Source organism: Acanthochromis polyacanthus, chromosome 16 (assembly GCF_021347895.1).
Source record: "Acanthochromis polyacanthus isolate Apoly-LR-REF ecotype Palm Island chromosome 16, KAUST_Apoly_ChrSc, whole genome shotgun sequence".
NCBI lineage: Eukaryota > Metazoa > Chordata > Actinopteri > Pomacentridae > Acanthochromis > Acanthochromis polyacanthus.
The window spans coordinates 36,342,716-36,362,799 of record NC_067128.1 but is presented as its reverse complement, the minus strand read 5'-3'; the positions used below and the strand labels follow the sequence as shown (position 1 = coordinate 36,362,799).

Below are 20,084 nucleotides of genomic sequence, written 5' to 3'. Positions count from 1 at the left end.
GGATGTCGTTCACAAGTGATGGAAAAATGGAGCATGAGATGGACAGACGGCTTGGTCCAGCATCAGCAGTAATGCGTCGATGTCATGGTGAAGAGGGAGCTGAGTTGGAAGGAAAAGCTCTTGATTTCCCATCCATCTACGTTCCAACCCTCACCCTATGGTCATGAGTTCTGGGTAGTGACCGAAAGAACGACATCATGGATACAAGCATCTGAAATGAGCGTCCCACTCTGGGTAAGAAGCTCAGACATCCAGAGGGAGCTTGAAGTAGAGCCACTGCTCCTTCACCTCTAAAAGAACCAGTTGAGGTGGTTTGGATATCTGACTCAGATCCTCCAGGGAGACTTCCTTTGTAAGTTTTCCAAGCACATCCACCTGAGGGAAGACCACAGGGTAGACCCAGAACTCACTGATGGGATCATATATCTCATCTGACCTGGGAACACCTCGGGATTCCCCAGGAAGAGCTGGAAAGTGTTGCCAGCTGCAGATGGATGGATGGATGGATGGATGGATGGATGGATGTCTATATCAAGCTGTATTTCTTCCCACAGACAGGCAAAGCTGGACCAGGAGAGGAGGCTCCAGGAGGAGGAGGAGGCCCGACAGAGGAGGCTCCGAGAGGAGGAGGAGGCCCGACAAAGGAGACTCCTGGAGGAAGAGGAGGCCCAGCAGAGGAGGCTCCAGGAAGAGGAGGAGGCCCGACAGAGGAGGCTCCTGGAGGAGCAGAAGGAGGCTCAGGATCGACTCCGAGCCGCCCAGCAGGAAGCACAAGAAGAAGAAGAAAAGAGGAGAAGAGAGGACGAGGAGAGGAAAAGTAGGGAGGTGGAGGAGCAGAAAGAGGTGGAGAAGGAGAGGAGGAGGAAGGAGGAGCAGGGAGGACTGACCTCCTACAGAGCTTTGTATTCCTTCATCGCCCGAAACGCCGACGAGCTGAGCATCGACGCAAACTGTCTGATCCAGGTACCGACTGCATTAGTTTACCTTTTACCTACTGCTCAGGTAGATACACTCACCTGGTTTCAGGTAAATCTGACTTTATTTCACTAATGTTTGGTCTCTTTTGAGACTAGAAGCTTCTCTGTGTGCAAAACTGCATCACTGTGAAAGAAGATGAAGGTCAAAGAGCACAGTAAAGGGTGTAGCGGTAAAATAAGATGAGGGTCAAAGAGCACAGTAAAGGGTGTAGCCGTACAATAAGATGAGGGTCAAAGAGCACAGTAAAGGTGTAGCGGTACAATAAGATGAGGGTCAAAGAGGACAGTAAAGGTGTAGCGGTACAATAAGATGAGGGTCAAAGAGGATGGAAAAGGGTGTAGAGGTACAATAAGATGAGGGTCAAAGAGGATGGAAAAGGGTTCAACAGTAAAATACAATGGCAATAAGGGTCAAAGAGGATGGAAAAGGGTATATCGGTACAATAGGATGAGGTTAATTAGTGCAGCAGAAAGCTCCCTGTTTCCCTCCATCGCCTCTTTAATGTGATTAAAACATGTTTCCAGGTGAATGAAAACACCGTCGGCGAGCCAGGCTGGCTGTGTGGGAGTTACCATGGAAACCAGGGCTGGTTCCCTCAGACCTACGCCGAGAAATGTCCCCCGGCTTCGGCCAATCAGACAGCGGCTTCCTCGCCTGGAAAAACGTCCCGTCTGCCTCCACTGCCGAACGCAAGGTGACAAAACAGGAAGTAGATTCTGAGACAGGAAGTAGATTCTGAGATTTAATTGTAATTCATGAGACCGTATTATTGGGTTGTTTTTATTCTTCTCCTGTTTTTAGAGACCTAAATGTGGAGGAACCAGGTGAAAAGATTGTCCCGGTCCAATCAGATGCTTCACAGGTAAGAAGATTCTGACCAATGAGAGGTCTTAATGCTCTAAATAATCTTTTCAGGGACTTAGTTCAGCAGTGAAACCATAAACAGTTTAGAAATTAGCATTAATTCTCTGGAAGAAGATGTTTTCTGTTCATAGGGGAGCTAACTGTTTTATGCTAACTAGTGAGGTAACAAGCTTGGGTTAATTTTAGATCACTTATGGGTCATTTTGGACTTTTTTGTCATTTTGAACAACTGTTGAGTACTTTAGGACACAATCAGAGCCCTTTTTTTGCACTTTTTGAGCTGAGAGTTTTGAAACAGTTTTTGAGTCATTTTATGCTTTTTTTTGGATCAATTTAAACCCATTTTGGACACAATTGAGTATTTGTTTAACTTTGTTTTTGCTGCTTTGGACAATTTGTCATTTTCAGAATCAGAAATACTTTGGACAAGTTTGAAGTTATTTTTCACATATATAATTTGGCGCATTTTTTGGACAATTTTGCATTATTTTGGATAAATTCCAGGTAGTTTTGGACTAATTTTAGATTATTTTGGACTTTTTTGTCATTTTGAACCACTGTTCAGTACTTTAGAACACAGAGTCATTTAAAGAACTTTTTGAACTGAGAAATTTGAGATTTGGACAGTTTTTGAGTCAGTTTGTAGTTTTTGTCATTTAGAATAAGTTGTTTGGACCAATTTAAAGTCATTTTGTTATTTTTTTTATAGTTAACATGTAAGGTCATATCAATTTTTTTGTGATTTTATAGGATTTTATTTGTAATTTTTAAAAAAATCATGGAAAATCTGTAAAATAACACTTTAAAAGAGTATTTACCATTTTAAATGGTTAATATACAGAATAAAATAATGGCAAATATCTGTAAAATAACAATATTTTTTCCTGATTAAAACAGATTTTTTGTTGCAAATTTGTGGTGTCATACTGTAAAATAATAAGTTTCTTTTTATAAAAATCTGTATTTTTGAAATTATTTACCATGTATATGAATGAATTTTTTACAGTGTAGCTGCCAGTATAAAGGTAAATCACTGTATTTTTATTTCCTCAGCCCTCCGTGGCGCTGCTGGCTCGTGCCGTCTCCTCCTGGTCTTCCTCCTCACCTGAGGCTCACCTGGCCGTCTCCTCGGTAACCGGTGATGTCCTCACGGCGCTGCTGAGCTTCTCCCAGGGTGATGTCATCAGCGTGCTGCAGCAGAGGGAGGACTGGTGGCTGGGACAGCTAAACGGGACACAGGGCTGGTTCCCCAAAAACTACGTTGCCGTGGAGACCGAGTATGAGCCAGTACTTCAGAGTATTTCAGAGTACTTTAGAGTACTTCAGAGTGAATACAGTCGGTGTGAGGCTGGGTGTGAGATGTAACTTCTTGTTGTTGTTTTCCAGAGTCGATGCTTTCGACTCGTCAGACTTCGTCCAGCTGGAAGGTCAGAATGAATAAACCTGTATTTTATTTTCCATTTATCATGTATATCATGTATATCTGTTATATCAAAGTTCTCCCTCCAGAGTACGTGGCCCTGTACACCTACGAGAGTCCAGAGGCCGGAGACCTGACGTTTGTGGAGGGAGACGTCGTCATGGTGACGGAGAGGGAGGGCGAGTGGTGGCGAGGATGCATCGGAGACCAGGCGGGAGTTTTCCCCTCCAACTACGTCCGACCGGTGGAGCCGGAGGTGAAGCATCTAAATGTCCACTGTTTCAGTATTTTATATAAACAAGCATACAAATGTAGCTGCAGGATTCTGGTCATTATTCATGTGTGTCAAAGAATTATACACAAATTTAATAATTTTAGAGAAATTTAAAGACTTTTTGGACTTTTTTTAGGTCATTTTTAGATATTTGTGACAAGTTTAAAGTAACTGGAGGCTAATTCTAGGTCATGTGGGACAACTTTTAAGTAATTTTAGGCACATTTTGTGTGATTTTGGATATTGTTGTTTAATTTCTAGACATTTTTTGCATTATATTCGGAAACTCTTCTATTTTGAGTCATTTAGGACAAATTTATAGTGATTTTGGACTTTTTTTGAGTCATTTTTTGGTATTTGTGACAAGTTTCAAGTAGTTGGAGACTAATTCTGTTTCATTTGGGACAGATTTTAAGCGGTTTCAGACACATTTTTGTATTTTTTCTAGACTTTTTTGCTTTGCATTGGGAAAAGTTTAGAGTTTGAGTCATTTAGGACAATTTTCAAGTCATTTTTGACACTTCGTTGTCATTTTGAGACAAGTTTCAAGTAATTGTTTACTAATTTTACATTTTTTGTTAGTTTTGGACATGTTTTGGATCAATTAAATGGGCACATACTGAGTCATTTTATATAATTTTTAGGAATTTTTTTAAGTAGTTTGGAATTGTTTTGTCTTTTTTGACACTTTTTAAAGTCATTTAGGACTAATTCACAATCTTTTTTTGTGATTTTGAACTTTTTCTTAAACTAATCTTGGACAATTTCTGAGTCATTTGGGAAGTTTGACATCATTTTGGGAAAAAAATTCAAGTTATTTTTGATTTTTTTTTTCAGTTAATTTGGACATTTTGAATGAAATTTGAGTCATTTTCAATTGTGCCGTTCTGACACGTGGCCATATTTGAGACAAAAGTCCAAAACTTTGTCCAGAGTGTCTGGATAAAGTGCCTGATGATGATGATGATGATGCCAAGAATCAGTTCCGAACCTGTAAATGTGCAGAATATGGCCTCTTTAAAGGCCGGTCACTGACACTAATTAATTTAGTCAGGTTTTTAATTGTTCGTCACACTGGATTATTATCAGATGTTTTTCATTTCTAGCAGCTCTTTTAGTGCTTCTTTCATTTTAAATTTATGTTTCTCTTCATATATTTAGACGTCCAGATCTGGAGCTTCAACCAGGAAACCAGGTGAGAACTTTAAACATTCAGACCTGCTGATGAACTCTGATGTTTTCTGGACTTTATCTGGTAAATATTTATGGTTCTGTCTGTTTTTCTGGACTTTATCTGGTAAATATTTATGGTTCTGTCTGTTTTTCTGGACTATCTGATGAATATTTATGGTTCTGTCTGTTTTTCTGGACTTTATCTGGTAAATATTTATGGTTCTGTCTGTTTTTCTGGACTCTATCTGGTAAATATTTATGGCTCTGTCTGTTTTTCTGGACTTTATCTGGTAAATATTTATGGTTCTGTCTGTTTTTCTGGACTCTATCTGATAAATATTTATGGTTCTGTCTGTTTTTCTGGACTCTATCTGATGAATATTTATGGTTCTGTCTGTTTTTCTGGACTTTATCTGATAAATATTTATGGTTCTCTCTGTTTTTCTGGACTTTATCTGGTAAATATTTATGGTTCTGTCTGTTTTTCTGGACTCTATCTGGTAAATATTTATGGCTCTGTCTGTTTTTCTGGACTTTATCTGGTAAATATTTATGGTTCTGTCTGTTTTTCTGGACTCTATCTGATAAATATTTATGGTTCTGTCTGTTTTTCTGGACTCTATCTGATAAATATTTATGGTTCTGTCTGTTTTTCTGGACTTTATCTGGTAAATATTTATGGTTCTGTCTGTTTTTCTGGACTCTATCTGATAAATATTTATGGTTCTGTCTGTTTTTCTGGACTCTATCTGATAAATATTTATGGTTCTGTCTGTTTTTCTGGACTTTATCTGGTAAATATTTATGGTTCTGTCTGTTTTTCTGGACTTTATCTGGTAAATATTTATGGTTCTGTCTGTTTTTCTGGACTTTATCTGGTAAATATTTATGGTTCTGTCTGTTTTTCTGGACTTTATCTGGTAAATATTTATGGTTCTGTCTGTTTTTCTGGACTTTATCTGGTAAATATTTATGGTTCTGTCTGTTTTTCTGGACTTTATCTGGTAAATATTTATGGTTCTGTCTGTTTTTCTGGACTTTATCTGATAAATATTTATGGTTCTGTCTGTTTTTCTGGACTTTATCTGGTAAATATTTATGGTTCTGTCTGTTTTTCTGGACTCTATCTGATAAATATTTATGGTTCTGTCTGTTTTTCTGGACTTTATCTGGTAAATATTTATGGTTCTGTCTGTTTTTCTGGACTCTATCTGATAAATATTTATGGTTCTGTCTGTTTTTCTGGACTTTATCTGATAAATATTTATGGTTCTGTCTGTTTTTCTGGACGTTATCTGGTAAATATTTATGGCTCTGTCTGTTTTTCTGGACTTTATCTGGTAAATATTTATGGTTCTGTCTGTTTTTCTGGACTTTATCTGATAAATATTTATGGTTCTGTCTGTTTTTCTGGACTCTATCTGATAAATATTTATGGTTCTGTCTGTTTTTCTGGACTCTATCTGGTAAATATTTATGGTTCTGTCTGTTTTTCTGGACTTTATCTGGTAAATATTTATGGTTCTGTCTGTTTTTCTGGACTCTATCTGGTAAATATTTATGGTTCTGTCTGTTTTTCTGGACTTTATCTGATAAATATTTATGGTTCTGTCTGTTTTTCTGGACTCTATCTGGTAAATATTTATGGTTCTGTCTGTTTTTCTGGACTCTATCTGATAAATATTTATGGTTCTGTCTGTTTTTCTGGACGTTATCTGATAAATATTTATGGTTCTGTCTGTTTTTCTGGACGTTATCTGGTAAATATTTATGGTTCTGTCTGTTTTTCTGGACTTTATCTGGTAAATATTTATGGTTCTGTCTGTTTTTCTGGACTCTATCTGATAAATATTTATGGTTCTGTCTGTTTTTCTGGACTTTATCTGGTAAATATTTATGGTTCTGTCTGTTTTTCTGGACTCTATCTGGTAAATATTTATGGTTCTGTCTGTTTTTCTGGACTCTATCTGATAAATATTTATGGTTCTGTCTGTTTTTCTGGACTCTATCTGATAAATATTTATGGTTCTGTCTGTTTTACTGGACTCTATCTGATAAATATTTATGGTTCTGTCTGTTTTTCTGGACTCTATCTGGTAAATATTTATGGTTCTGTCTGGTTTTCTGGACTTTATCTGGTAAATATTTATGGTTCTGTCTGTTTTTCTGGACTCTATCTGGTAAATATTTATGGTTCTGTCTGTTTTTCTGGACTCTATCTGATAAATATTTATGGCTCTGTCTGTTTTTCTGGACTCTATCTGGTAAATATTTATGGTTCTGTCTGTTTTTCTGGACTTTATCTGATAAATATTTATGGTTCTGTCTGTTTTTCTGGACTCTATCTGGTAAATATTTATGGTTCTGTCTGTTTTTCTGGACTCTATCTGATAAATATTTATGGTTCTGTCTGTTTTTCTGGACTCTATCTGATAAATATTTATGGTTCTGTCTGTTTTTCTGGACTTTATCTGGTAAATATTTATGGTTCTGTCTGTTTTTCTGGACTCTATCTGATAAATATTTATGGTTCTGTCTGTTTTTCTGGACTTTATCTGGTAAATATTTATGGTTCTGTCTGTTTTTCTGGACTCTATCTGATAAATATTTATGGTTCTGTCTGTTTTTCTGGACTTTATCTGATAAATATTTATGGTTCTGTCTGTTTTTCTGGACGTTATCTGGTAAATATTTATGGCTCTGTCTGTTTTTCTGGACTCTATCTGGTAAATATTTATGGTTCTGTCTGTTTTTCTGGACTTTATCTGATAAATATTTATGGTTCTGTCTGTTTTTCTGGACTCTATCTGGTAAATATTTATGGTTCTGTCTGTTTTTCTGGACTCTATCTGGTAAATATTTATGGTTCTGTCTGTTTTTCTGGACTCTATCTGATAAATATTTATGGTTCTGTCTGTTTTTCTGGACGTTATCTGATAAATATTTATGGTTCTGTCTGTTTTTCTGGACGTTATCTGGTAAATATTTATGGTTCTGTCTGTTTTTCTGGACTTTATCTGGTAAATATTTATGGTTCTGTCTGTTTTTCTGGACTCTATCTGATAAATATTTATGGTTCTGTCTGTTTTTCTGGACTTTATCTGGTAAATATTTATGGTTCTGTCTGTTTTTCTGGACTCTATCTGGTAAATATTTATGGTTCTGTCTGTTTTTCTGGACTCTATCTGATAAATATTTATGGTTCTGTCTGTTTTTCTGGACTCTATCTGATAAATATTTATGGTTCTGTCTGTTTTACTGGACTCTATCTGATAAATATTTATGGTTCTGTCTGTTTTTCTGGACTCTATCTGGTAAATATTTATGGTTCTGTCTGGTTTTCTGGACTTTATCTGGTAAATATTTATGGTTCTGTCTGTTTTTCTGGACTCTATCTGGTAAATATTTATGGTTCTGTCTGTTTTTCTGGACTCTATCTGATAAATATTTATGGCTCTGTCTGTTTTTCTGGACTCTATCTGGTAAATATTTATGGTTCTGTCTGTTTTTCTGGACTTTATCTGATAAATATTTATGGTTCTGTCTGTTTTTCTGGACTCTATCTGGTAAATATTTATGGCTCTGTCTGTTTTTCTGGACTTTATCTGGTAAATATTTATGGTTCTGTCTGTTTTTCTGGACTTTATCTGGTAAATATTTATGGTTCTGTCTGTTTTTCTGGACGTTATCTGGTAAATATTTATGGTTCTGTCTGTTTTTCTGGACTTTATCTGGTAAATATTTATGTTCTGTCTGTTTTTCTGGACTTTATCTGGTAAATATTTATGTTCTGTCTGTTTTTCTGGACTTTATCTGGTAAATATTTATGTTCTGTCTGTTTTTCTGGACTCTATCTGATAAATATTTATGGTTCTGTCTGGTTTTCTGGACTCTATCTGATAAATATTTATGATTCTGTCGGCAGAAGTGGCTCAGGCCGTCTCCTCCGCCGCTGCCCAGACGCTGCATCAGCTGCATCTGTCTCCAGGACAACTGATCGTGGTTCAGGCCAAGAACTCGTCCGGCTGGTGGCTGGGAGAACTGCAGGTGATCAGCGGCTCTTAAAGTCTCGTTAAACGGTGGTTTTAGACGTCTGACGAACTTTCTGCTTCCAGGCTCGAGGTAAAAAGCGCCAGAGAGGCTGGTTTCACTCGTCTAACGTCAAACTTCTGGGTCCGTCCAGCAGCAAGACGTCGCCTTCACCTCTGCCAGGTGAGTCTGAGACCCGGAGGACAAGAGCTGCTGGAAAGAACTCACTGCTTTTACTCTGATGCAGCTTTAAACGTACTTTTACATTTATTATTTCCATGTTCTGATGCTTCCTCCTTCCACTAAACTGCATCTCAGAGGGAATTTTGAGCTTTCTGCCTTGATTTTTCCCAACAGCAGGTGTTATATTTCAAAGGCTTTTCAGATGTTTTAATTTATTTTACATATTTATTTTTATGCAAACTTTTTGATATTTTGTAATATTATTTTTGGCATTTTTTTATTTTTATGCTTTGTTTTTTTGCTACTTCCATCCTGGTTTGGTGTGTACAAATACTTTGTTACTTTTATTTATATATAGATATTTTAAAATATATATATTTTTGACAGTTGTAGAAATATTACAGAAACATTTTAAAATACTTATATTTTTCCTTCAAATATTTTGACATTTTAGAAATGGTTTTGACATTTTTGAAACAATTTATTTCATTTTTGAGATTTTTCTTTAAAATATTTTTGACAGTTTTAGAAATATATTTCGCAATTTTTAAAGAAATCTTTGTTATTTTTATTTTTTCTTTAAAATATTTTTGACAATTTTAAAAATACTTTTAGCATTTTTTAAAAATTCTTTGTTATTTTTATTTTTTTCTTTAAAATACTTTTGACAATTTTAAAAATCTTTGAGCATTTTAAAAAAAACTTTATTTTTGTTTTTATATATTTTTGAGTTTTTTTTACAGTTTTAGAAATGGCTTTAAAAAAATTTTAATATATATAAAAATTTACATAACAAAAAGTATTTAAAACAACATTTGGGATAATTTTATTATAGATATTTTAAAAAATATGTATTGCTGATACTTCCAGATCTTTTTAAAAAAAAGTATTTTACAGGAAAAAGTTCTATTTTTTTATATTTTTTATATTTTCTGAATTTCTTTCACTTTCTGTTTTGATACTTGTTTTTTTAACATTTTGTTAATTTTGTATTGGGGTTTTTTGCTGTTTTTTTTAAACAAACATTTTATCTTTTTTGTAAATTAAAAAAATGTTTGTTTTGCATATTTTTAATATATTTTTTTATATTTCTCTCCTGCTCTCTAAATGTTTATGCGACATCACGTAGTTACTGAGACTGAATTATTTACAATATAATTGTGTGTTTATGTTTAACATGACATGAAGAATTGTTAAATGAACTAAATGTGTTTAAATGAAATATTGACTGAACTCCTCGTCTGTCCTCTGATTGGTCAGTCTGTCAGGTCATCGCCATGTACGACTACACTGCAGCCAATCAGGACGAGCTGAGCTTCTCCAAAGGTCAGCTGATCAGCGTCCTGGACAAGACCAACCCCGATTGGTGGAAAGGAGAAGTGGGCGGAGTCACCGGCCTGCTGCCCACCAACTACGTGAAAATGACCACAGAGTCGGACCCGAGTCAGCAATGTGAGTAAAACCAGATAAAACGGAGATAAAACGATGATTCCTGCTGAGAGTTCACTAAAACCTGATCAAACGTTTCAAACTCCAGTAGATCCAGAGTCTGGAAACACCGACGGTAAGAAACGAGCGACGGGTCGATTATTGATCAACTGATCATCTGATGAACCTTAAAGCTGGAGTCTGAGATTCTCTCTGGGAAGTTTAACTTCATATTTAGACAGAAAAGATGTTAACTGTGAGGAGAAATTCATCATAATTGACAAAAAACAAGCTCAAAAGGATCAATTAAAGGTAGAAAATGGCTGCAAAGAGACAGAAAATGACCTGAAAGACATTAAAATTGACTAAAAGAGAAGCAAAACGAACACAAATGGATCCAAAACCAAAGCGAGCAGAGAGAAAACAACCAAAAAGACACAGAAAATAATTATAAACAAACACCAAGAGACACAAAAATTCAATGCAGAGATAAAACCACTTCTTAGACACATAGAGGAACTGTTAGACACAAAAAAATGACTGCAAGGAGACACAAAACAAACACAAAGAGACACAGAATGAACACAAAGTGATGCTAATTCAAAGCAAACAAGGATAAAGCCACCTGGTAGACACACAAAAGGACTAGAAGATGCAAAAATAGATGCAAGATGAACCAAGAAAGACCAGAAAGAGATTAAAATTGGCTTAAAGAGATGCAAAACTGATGCTAACAGAGGAAAAAAAACAACCAAAAAGATGCTTCTATTTCAGTCCAACGACATTTTCTTTGGTTAAAACAGCTCCAGTTAGAATCTGTGACTCCACCTTTAACTGATCCCAGACATGAATGTTTACAGACAAAATGAACGAAACCTCCTGAAATCACCAGAAATGAAACAAAGAAATGGTCTAAAAACTACCCAAAGTGATTTTAAGTGTCCAAGAACTGTCCAGAATGATTCTAAACTGTTCAGATTGTCTCCAGATTTATCCAGCGTTACTAAAAATGTCCAAACTGACTCCAGTTTTCCAAATAACGTGAAAACAAACTGAGTTTTCAGTAAGTTTGGACGGTTTTTAGTCCAGGTTTGGGTTTCTGTCCAGTAGGAAGTTGTTTCACCATGCTGACTGGATCTCTAACAGCTTTGTCATTTTGTGTCGTTATTGTCGTTTTATGTCTCGTTTTTCTCTTTTCTGTCTTGTTTTTGTTGGTTTCTGCCTTGTTTTTGTTGTTTTGTATCCCGTTTTTGTCATTTCGTGTCTCATTTTTGTTATTTTGAGTCTTGTTTTTGTCTTTTTGTGTCTTTTTTTTGTTGTTTTGAGTCTTGTTTTTGTCGCTTTGTGTCTCATTTTTGTTGTTTTGAGTCTTGTTTTTGTCGTTTTGTCTCATTTTTGTCGTTTTGTGTCTCGTTTTTGTCCTTTTGTGTCTCGTTTTTGTCATTTCCTGCCTTGTTTTTGTTGTTTTGTGTCTCGTTTTTGTCATTTCCTGCCTTGTTTTTGTCGTTTTGTGTCTCGTTTTTGTCATTTCCTGCCTTGTTTTTGTTGTTTTGTGTCTCGTTTTTGTCATTTCCTGCCTTGTTTTTGTCGTTTTGTGTCTCGTTTTTGTCATTTCCTGCCTTGTTTTTGTTGTTTTGTGTCTCGTTTTTGTCATTTCCTGCCTTGTTTTTGTCGTTTTGTGTCTCGTTTTTGTTGTTTTGTGTCTCATTTTTGTCGTTTCCTGTCTCGTTTTTGTCACTTCCTGCCTTGTTTTTGTCGTTTTGTGTCTCGTTTTTGTGATTTCCTGCCTTGTTTTTGTCGTTTTGTGTCTCGTTTTTGTTGTTTTGTGTCTCATTTTTGTCGTTTCCTGTCTCGTTTTTGTCATTTCCTGCCTCGTTTTGTTGCAGTTTTGTGTGTCTTTGTTGTTGTTTTGTCTCCTCATCCTGTAGATGTTTTTCTATCTCCTCTGCTCACCATCAGTGGAAAGATGTTTCTCCATGCTGAATGGATCTCTAACTACCTGCTCCTCTGTTCTGTGAGCCGTGCTGACTTTATTTATTGATCCAGTAGCTTTGCTTTTTCTTTTCAGTCTCTCTCATAGTCTCCTCTTGTTGTTTTGTGTCATGTTTGTGTCACTTTGTCGTGTTTTTTTCTCCATTTTGTGTCATTTTTTGGTCCTGTTTTTGTCATTCGTCATTCATCCAGTAGCTTTGGTTTTCCTCACCTAAGACTCATTTTGAGTCAAAAAGTCTTTGAAAACGTTTCAAAACATTTGAAACATTTATCCCATTTTGGACAAATTAAGTTAATTCTGACATTTTCAAAAATAATTTTGGACAAGTTTAATAATCCAAAGCAAATTTGGAGTGATTTTGATTACTTTTTCACAGTTTTTTTCATTTTGATAAAAATGTTCTATCACGTTTGACAGATTTTGAACCATTTTCTCAAACACAGCCTGCAGTTCATCCGAGTCTCTGACAACTGCACTGAGAAACATCTCATTTATAGACTTCTAGTAAATCTGTTCTGTGCAGAAGTTTGATTTATGGGCTCATTTTTAAATTAAACATGTAGAATCATGATCAAATATAACAATCATTGACTCAAATTATTCATTTTGAGAATTTTTTCCGAATGAACCGCCCGTCACACATGATGTGTTCAAGGACCGTCGGAAAGTGGGAATCCTGCCATTCTTTCTGGTTTTACAATTTCTGGATGATAAATTATGATATCTTTGTGATTTCAAATAATAATCTGGCTTTCAGTGCAACTAGCAGGCTGTGTGGTTCAGAGGGTTACAGTTGAACCCAAAAATAGATTTTTAGAGCGTTTGTTTTCCCCTGAATGTGCTGCTGATGTGAAAACGTGTCGATACTCTGGTTATAAATCAGCGTCGGCAGAAATTAAGACAGAATGAAGATGTTTTAAAGAATCAGTTTAAAGTTAAAAAATCCAGTTCTTCTTTGTGCTTTTCGTCACATTCCCTGATCTGGATTAATATTCACCAGCTGCAGGTTTGGTTCAGCCACAGATCACATCTCTGAGCTGCTAATGAGGACCAGCTGCACTAATGTTCTCACTCGACACGATCGGTTACGTGAATAAATCAGCCGCTGTGGTCACATTTGCATTAAATGCTTTATTAATGCTCCTGCATGTCGGCATCAGTATTAAACTATCTTACCGTCTGCTGTCTCTCCGACTCTCCTCCATCCCACTCGCCTCCCCTCCATGGTTCCACCTCATCTGTGTTTCCTTCTGTAGGACAGTAACGCTGGCCTTCCTCTCCCCTCCTCTTCCTCCTCTTCTTCCTCTTCCTCCTCGTCTTTCCGTTCAGTCTGAGCCAGATGAAGTCCAGCCTCCAGGACCTCCTCCTCCTCACTGGTTTAGGACTCTGCTGTTCCTCCTCGTTAAACTCCTCCTCCTCTAATTAACTCATAAACCAGGCGGACAGACGGGGGTTTCTCTAGTTTGTTCTAAGACTTAACGTGTCAGACTGGAGCGGTTTAGTTTTCTAAATCTATTTTAACAGGGTCACTCATTCTTGCACTAACAACATCGGACCAAGACTCACTGCTGCTCGCATCGCTTCGATCCAAAACTAACCGATTTTAATTCCCCAACTCTGATGCACATTTGATTAATGCTTCCAAGAGTTTGAAGACCGTCCTGTGAAATCACCAGCAGAAAAACCACCAACTCCTGCCAAGTTTGAACCTCAAAGACTTGAACTACCAGCTGAGTCTTCCACCGGGTCGCTGCGCCTCAGATCACCACAACTTTCTGCTCTACCGTCTCTGATTGGCAAAAAATTTAGATATTTATGAAAAATAACTGTGGAATTTTAGCTTGATGTCCATTATGTGAGGAGATATTTTATTTTTAAATTACCCATCAACCCACTTTCAGCAGTTTTTTTCTCACATTGAAAAAATGAGGCTGTTTGAACGACTTCTCAGAAATTACTCAATTTTTAATTTTTTAATAATATTTTTGTTTTATTGTGACGCGTAATTCAACTCACCCATTGTCAGAAACTGATCTACATGTTCAATATTGCAGACAGACAGTACAACATCACACAAAATCCACAAAGTAAAGCATGGTGGTGGCAGCATCATACTATGAAGCATGGTGGTGGCATCATCATGATATGAAGCACGGTGGAGGTACCATCATACTATGAAGCACGGTGGAGGTAGCATCATACTATGAAGCACGGTGGTGGCATCATCATACTATGAAGCACGGTGGAGGTAGCATCATACTGTGAAGCACGGTGGAGGTAGCATCATACTATGAAGCACCGTGGTGGCATCATCATACTATGAAGCACGGTGGTGGCATCATCATACTATGAAGCACGTTGGAGGTAGCATCATGATGTGAAGCACGGTGGAGGCAGTATCATCATGTGGAGATGGCTTCAGTTGTTGAATTTATTACCTTGTGGCACTTCAGGTTGTTGTTTAACAGTAATGGCTAATAGTTGGCATTTTTTGCTAATGGTATGACTAATAGCAAAAAAAATAGTAAAAAAAATTTTGATTGTGTTTTAAGTCATTTTTAGGAAGTTTTGTTATTTTGGACAAGTTGTAGGTCGTTTAGGACAAATTTTCAACAAGTGTTGAGTAATTGGACAGATTGAGTCATTTTGGAAACATTTGAAGTTGTTTTTGTCATTTTTTCTGTTATTTTGGTAGAATCTGAGGTTTTGGAAATATTTAGGTTATCTTGGACAAATTGTGGACATTTAAGTCATTTAAGTTTTAAGTCATTTTTGGACATGTTTTTGGTCATTTTGGATACGTTTGGTTGATTTGGATAAACTTTGAATAATCCAAGTCTTTATGGACAAGATGTAAGCCATTTGGGCCAAACTTTGAGTAACTGATTTTGAATAATGTTTAGTGAGCACCAAACACTGGACATCATCACAAACATACCCATACCCATTGTCAAGCACGGTGGAGGCATCATCATGAGGAGATGGCTGTTTTTTCATATTTCCATTCCCCCATAATCAGATTATTTCATCTACGTGGCCAATATTGCAGATTCTAAACCGATGATGTGATGAGAAAAAACTGTGAAAAGTTCAGGTTTTTATCTTTAATATTTTCTGTTATTTTGGTTCGAACTTCAATGAGCTGAAAAATCTGCTGAAAGCGGTTCGATGGGCACAGATATCCTTTTAAATATGGTTGAAGATTTGAAACTTTCGAGCCAACCAGAGATGTTCGAGCAGAAGGAACCTGATGATTTAAGGTGGAATTACCCCACCGCTCGCTCACTCCAGCTCCTCATTCACACCTATGCAAACCATGGAAGGTGCTTTATTCTGTTTAGTTGGGTGTTAGCATCGTTAGCATCGCTTCTGTTCCTGTACTGCAACAACAACAACGTGCCTCACTCTGTGCATTGACTGTAAATACAACATCATGGTAATAAAGGGAGATTTTAACGTGTCGCTTTGACTGTTTGCTCTTTTTTTAAATTAAAATTTAAATGCATGTGTCATTGAAAGCAGAGTGTTTTTTGTGTTTGCCGTGCACGTGTTCGTCTGTGCATGTGTGCTGCATGGCTGTGGGCTGCAGGGTGTGCAGACCTGATGACGCTGGACTCCATGACGCCTCAGGAGAGGAAGAGGCAGGGCTACATCCACGAGCTGATCCAGACCGAGGAGACCTATGTGCAGGACCTGGAGCTGGTTCTGGAGGTACCGGACCTTCTTCTGAAGCTCCAAACCCTGATCATGATCTTATTGTTCAAGTCTGTTCTGATTTGTACCTCTCAGGTGTTCTACAAGCCCATGTCGGAGTCTGGACGTCTAACGGAAGCTGAGATGGCTGTGATCTTTGTAAACTGGAGGGAGCTGATTATGTGCAACACCAAGCTGCTCAAGTACGTCCAGCGTCTTTATCGTTAGCATTCTGAGGAAGCTCTGCAAAGTTCTGGCTTTTTTCACCGCAATCTAAAGTCCTGGAAACAGAACAATATGAAGAAGGAGAGAGGATTCAGAAATCATGCAACCAAAGAAGTTTCTTTGATTATTTATTTTACATAAACTGGAAAAAAAAATTGGAATCCACGCATACAACATTTTCACAGGTGTCCATAGGTGTTAGGTATTTTGTTTTTGCCAAATTCTTAGATAAGACATGTAGAATAAAGTAATTTGAAGGAAATATCACAGCTTTGATCTCAGATTTGGTTGTTTTTCCTCAAAGGAAAAGCTCACAGTACCTTCAAAGACCGTCGGAAAGTTAAAAATCTGACAATTTTTTGTGTTTTTATAGTTTCTGCCTGATAAATGGTGTCAATCTGGTGTTTATTTTTAAAGATAACATGCCTTTCAAACCCACTATTGAAGAGACTGGATTAAACAGAGTCTTTCAGACAGAACAGGAGCTGCAAACTTGTACAGTAGGAAGAAAATAATGTGTTTCTGAGCATTAAAACAGGTAAACGTTCTCAGAAATACAATTCTAAACTGTAAATGTGCAGGACATGAGCTCTCAACCACCCTTCAGCTCCATTAGAGGTTTTTGAACTCTACGGTGAAAAACAGTCACAGATAATTAAATACTAGTGTCAAACTAATTAACTCTTCTTACTTGGAGCATTTCTAAAACAGACTGAAAAGCCTTAAGTCTCAAGATAATCCTTCAAGTTATGTTTTCTGCTCAGTGTAGCTCCTGCATATGAAATCATGTTTTCCATCCTCATTGTTAATGTTTTTCAGAGCCCTGCGTGTCCGTAAGAAGACCGGTGGTGAGAACATGCCTGTCCAGCTGATCGGAGACCTGTTGGCCTCAGAACTGGCTCACATGCAGCCGTACATTCGGTTCTGTTCCTGTCAGCTGAATGCTGCTGCGCTGCTGCAGAACAAAACCCACAACCAGCCCGACTTTAAGGACTTCCTCAAGGTACGAGCTGTGGATGAGGAACTCTGTACAGACAGGGCAAAACGCTCACACTTCTACAGTAACATCTGCATGTATTTATTTCTGGTCTTGAGTAGAAGATAGCCACCAACTACCGCTGTAAAGGCATGCCGCTGTCCAGCTTCCTGCTAAAGCCCATGCAGAGGATCACCCGCTACCCTCTGCTCATAAAGAACGTACGTGGAAAACTCTATTTATGTGTAATTCTATTATTATTATAAATAAATAAAGGTATAAAGAAGAGAGAGGTTGTATGAGTCATATTAATGAGTGATTAAATGGTTGAATTAGCTACCTAAAGCTGTAGATAACAATTGAAATAGTTAGCTAAAAGTGTGGCTAACACTTTAAACTGTTAGCTAAAAGTATGGATAAATAATTGAAATTTATTAGCGAAAAACCATGCATAAAGGTTGTAAATTATAGCTAATTGAGTATCTAATGGTTGAAAATTGTTAACAGTATTTATGCCCAGTCTAAATTGTTAGATAAAAGTATGGATGAATAATTTAAATTTATTGGCTAAACCCATGAATAAAGGTTGTTAATTGTTAATTAATTGTGTGGCTAGCAGTTAAAATTGTTGGCCAATATTAGTACCAATTCAGATTGTTGGTTAGCAGTCTAAATTGTTAGCTAATTGTGTGGCAAGCTGTTGAAATTATTCCTTTCTAGCTAACAGTGGAAATTGTTAGCTAACAGTTGGAACTGTCAGCAAATAGAATAGCTAACAGTTGAACTTGATAGCTAACAGTGTGGCAAACAGCTGAAATAAAAAAATTAAATCGTTTGCAAACAGCAGAAAGTGTTATTGAACAATATGGCAAACAGCTGAAATTGTTGGCTAACAGTTGAAATTGTTAGCTAACACTGTGGCTAACAGTTGAAACCATTTGATAACAGTATGGCTAACAGTTTTCTCTGACATTCCTACTCTTCTCATTGGTCAGATCTTGGAAAACACCCCAGAGGTCCATGCAGACCGAAGCCCGCTGAAAGAAGCTCTGGAGCGAGCCGAGGAACTTTGTTCTCAGGTCAATGAAGGCGTCAGAGAGAAAGAAAACTCAGACCGACTGGAGTGGATTCAGAGCCACGTCCAGTGTGAAGGCGCTATAGAGGTAAACATGACAGAAAAGACACATGTGAGCTCTGGCTAACTTGTTACCAGCTTGGTTCAAATTGTTGGCTAACAGCTAAAGTTGTTGTCTAACAGTATAATAAATAATATAAATTGTTACTTAACAGTATATCTGCTAATATACAACTGACATTTTGGCTAGCAGATGGAAATCACTAGCTAAAAGTATGGCTAACAGTTGACATTGGTAGCCAACAGTATAGCAATTGAAGACAGTTAAAATTGATTGCTAAGAGTATGGCTAACAGTTGAAAATGTTAGCTAACAGTTTGGCTAGCAGTTGAAAATGTTAGCTAGCAGTATAGCTAGTGGTTGAAATTGTTAGCTAACAGTAAGGCTAACAACTGAAATTGGTAAACATGCACAAAGACATATATGAGTGTATATTTCAGGGTTTTTGTCTCAGATGGGGCCTTTAGGGTGTTACTGCATATGTACAGTAAAGATATCAGGTCTGTGTTACCTTATTTGACAGAAATCTCTAAATTTCCCTGTTAGTTCTGACCAAATAATAAAGAAAAATGTCTTTAATTCTGGAGCAAATGGAAGCCCAATTACCAAAAATTGTTAAAAATATATATTCTTATCATTTAGTACTGGCTTTAGGCTCACTAGAAATTGCTTTATGCAGCAAAAATCCTGCATTTGTAGACTTCCTGGTTCAAGAATCTTTAATCCTGGTCTGTGTGGTTTCTTACAGTTATGTTTTTACTGCTAGCCGCCTCCACAAAGCATTTCTTGTTGGCTGCCGATGTGTTAAATTCTTTCAAACAGTTGCGGGTTTTTTGCAGTCGCACTTCTGTTCCAGATCAGACTTTATGTTTTCTCTCACCAAAACAAACGGAGCATTTCTCACTGTACTTGACATTTTGCTTCCTTCCTCCGTCTGTCTGGCAGCACTTAGTGTTCAACTCTCTGACGAACTGCCTCGGGCCTCGCAAGCTGCTGCATAGCGGTCGACTGTACAAAACCAAGAGCAGCAGAGAGCTGTGGGCTTTCCTCTTCAATGACTTCCTCCTGCTCACCCACAGCGCCAAACCCTTCTCCTCCTCTGGATCCGACAAGTTGTTCAGCCCCAAAACCAGCATCCAGCTCAAGATGTACAAAACGGTGAGGAGCAGCCTGGAGGCGCTTCTCCTGCAGCAAAGAATATAAATAGCTTCACAGAGTTAAAATATGAATAACTTTCTTCAATAAACAATGCACAGGGAAGCTCTGGGGCTTTGAGTTTTCTGAGAGCAAAACAAAAAGTTTCAGAAGTGCCTCCTCTGTCATGTCCTTAATCACTCTTTGCACTGCAGCTCTTATTGTTTTCGTTTGTCTGAAAGTATTCCATTACTCTATTTTCTGCTCCAGCCGCTGTTTCTGAATGAGGTTTTGGTGAAAATGCCACCGGATCCGTCCAGCGACGAGCCGATCTTCCACGTTTCACACATCGATCGAGTCTACACTCTCAAAAATGAGACTTTAAATGAGAGGTAAGCAAGCAGAGACACCGAGAACCAGGGATGTCTCACAAGAAGTACTTCTGCAGTAGGACAGGGAAACATGGAAAGATCAGCTCAGACATCCGGGAAACACGGAAATTATAATTACATGAAAGAATTCAGTGGACCTGAACATGTTTGAGGAGAAAAGATAGCAGATAACTAAAAGTAGCGGCTG

General features: G+C 37.3%; 1 protein-coding gene across 4 annotated transcripts in view; it reads left to right on the top strand.

The window, feature by feature from the left end:
- The window catches only part of itsn2a (intersectin 2a), a 45,426-nt gene that overhangs the window by 19,883 nt on the left and 5,459 nt on the right, over window positions 1–20,084 (top strand). For 3 of the 4 annotated variants that reach the window (XM_051960573.1, XM_051960571.1, XM_051960574.1), the window contains 17 exons: window positions 555–963; window positions 1,503–1,672; window positions 1,780–1,840; window positions 2,896–3,119; window positions 3,229–3,269; window positions 3,340–3,518; window positions 4,698–4,731; window positions 8,635–8,756; window positions 8,825–8,921; window positions 10,182–10,373; window positions 15,932–16,053; window positions 16,132–16,238; window positions 17,080–17,263; window positions 17,359–17,457; window positions 18,232–18,399; window positions 19,317–19,529; window positions 19,776–19,897. In XM_051960573.1, coding sequence (XP_051816533.1) covers window positions 555–963; window positions 1,503–1,672; window positions 1,780–1,840; window positions 2,896–3,119; window positions 3,229–3,269; window positions 3,340–3,518; window positions 4,698–4,731; window positions 8,635–8,756; window positions 8,825–8,921; window positions 10,182–10,373; window positions 15,932–16,053; window positions 16,132–16,238; window positions 17,080–17,263; window positions 17,359–17,457; window positions 18,232–18,399; window positions 19,317–19,529; window positions 19,776–19,897 — 2,544 coding nt within the window. The remainder of the gene's footprint in view (window positions 1–554; window positions 964–1,502; window positions 1,673–1,779; window positions 1,841–2,895; window positions 3,120–3,228; window positions 3,270–3,339; window positions 3,519–4,697; window positions 4,732–8,634; window positions 8,757–8,824; window positions 8,922–10,181; window positions 10,374–15,931; window positions 16,054–16,131; window positions 16,239–17,079; window positions 17,264–17,358; window positions 17,458–18,231; window positions 18,400–19,316; window positions 19,530–19,775; window positions 19,898–20,084) is intronic. The other variant, XM_051960572.1, reaches the window with a different exon arrangement.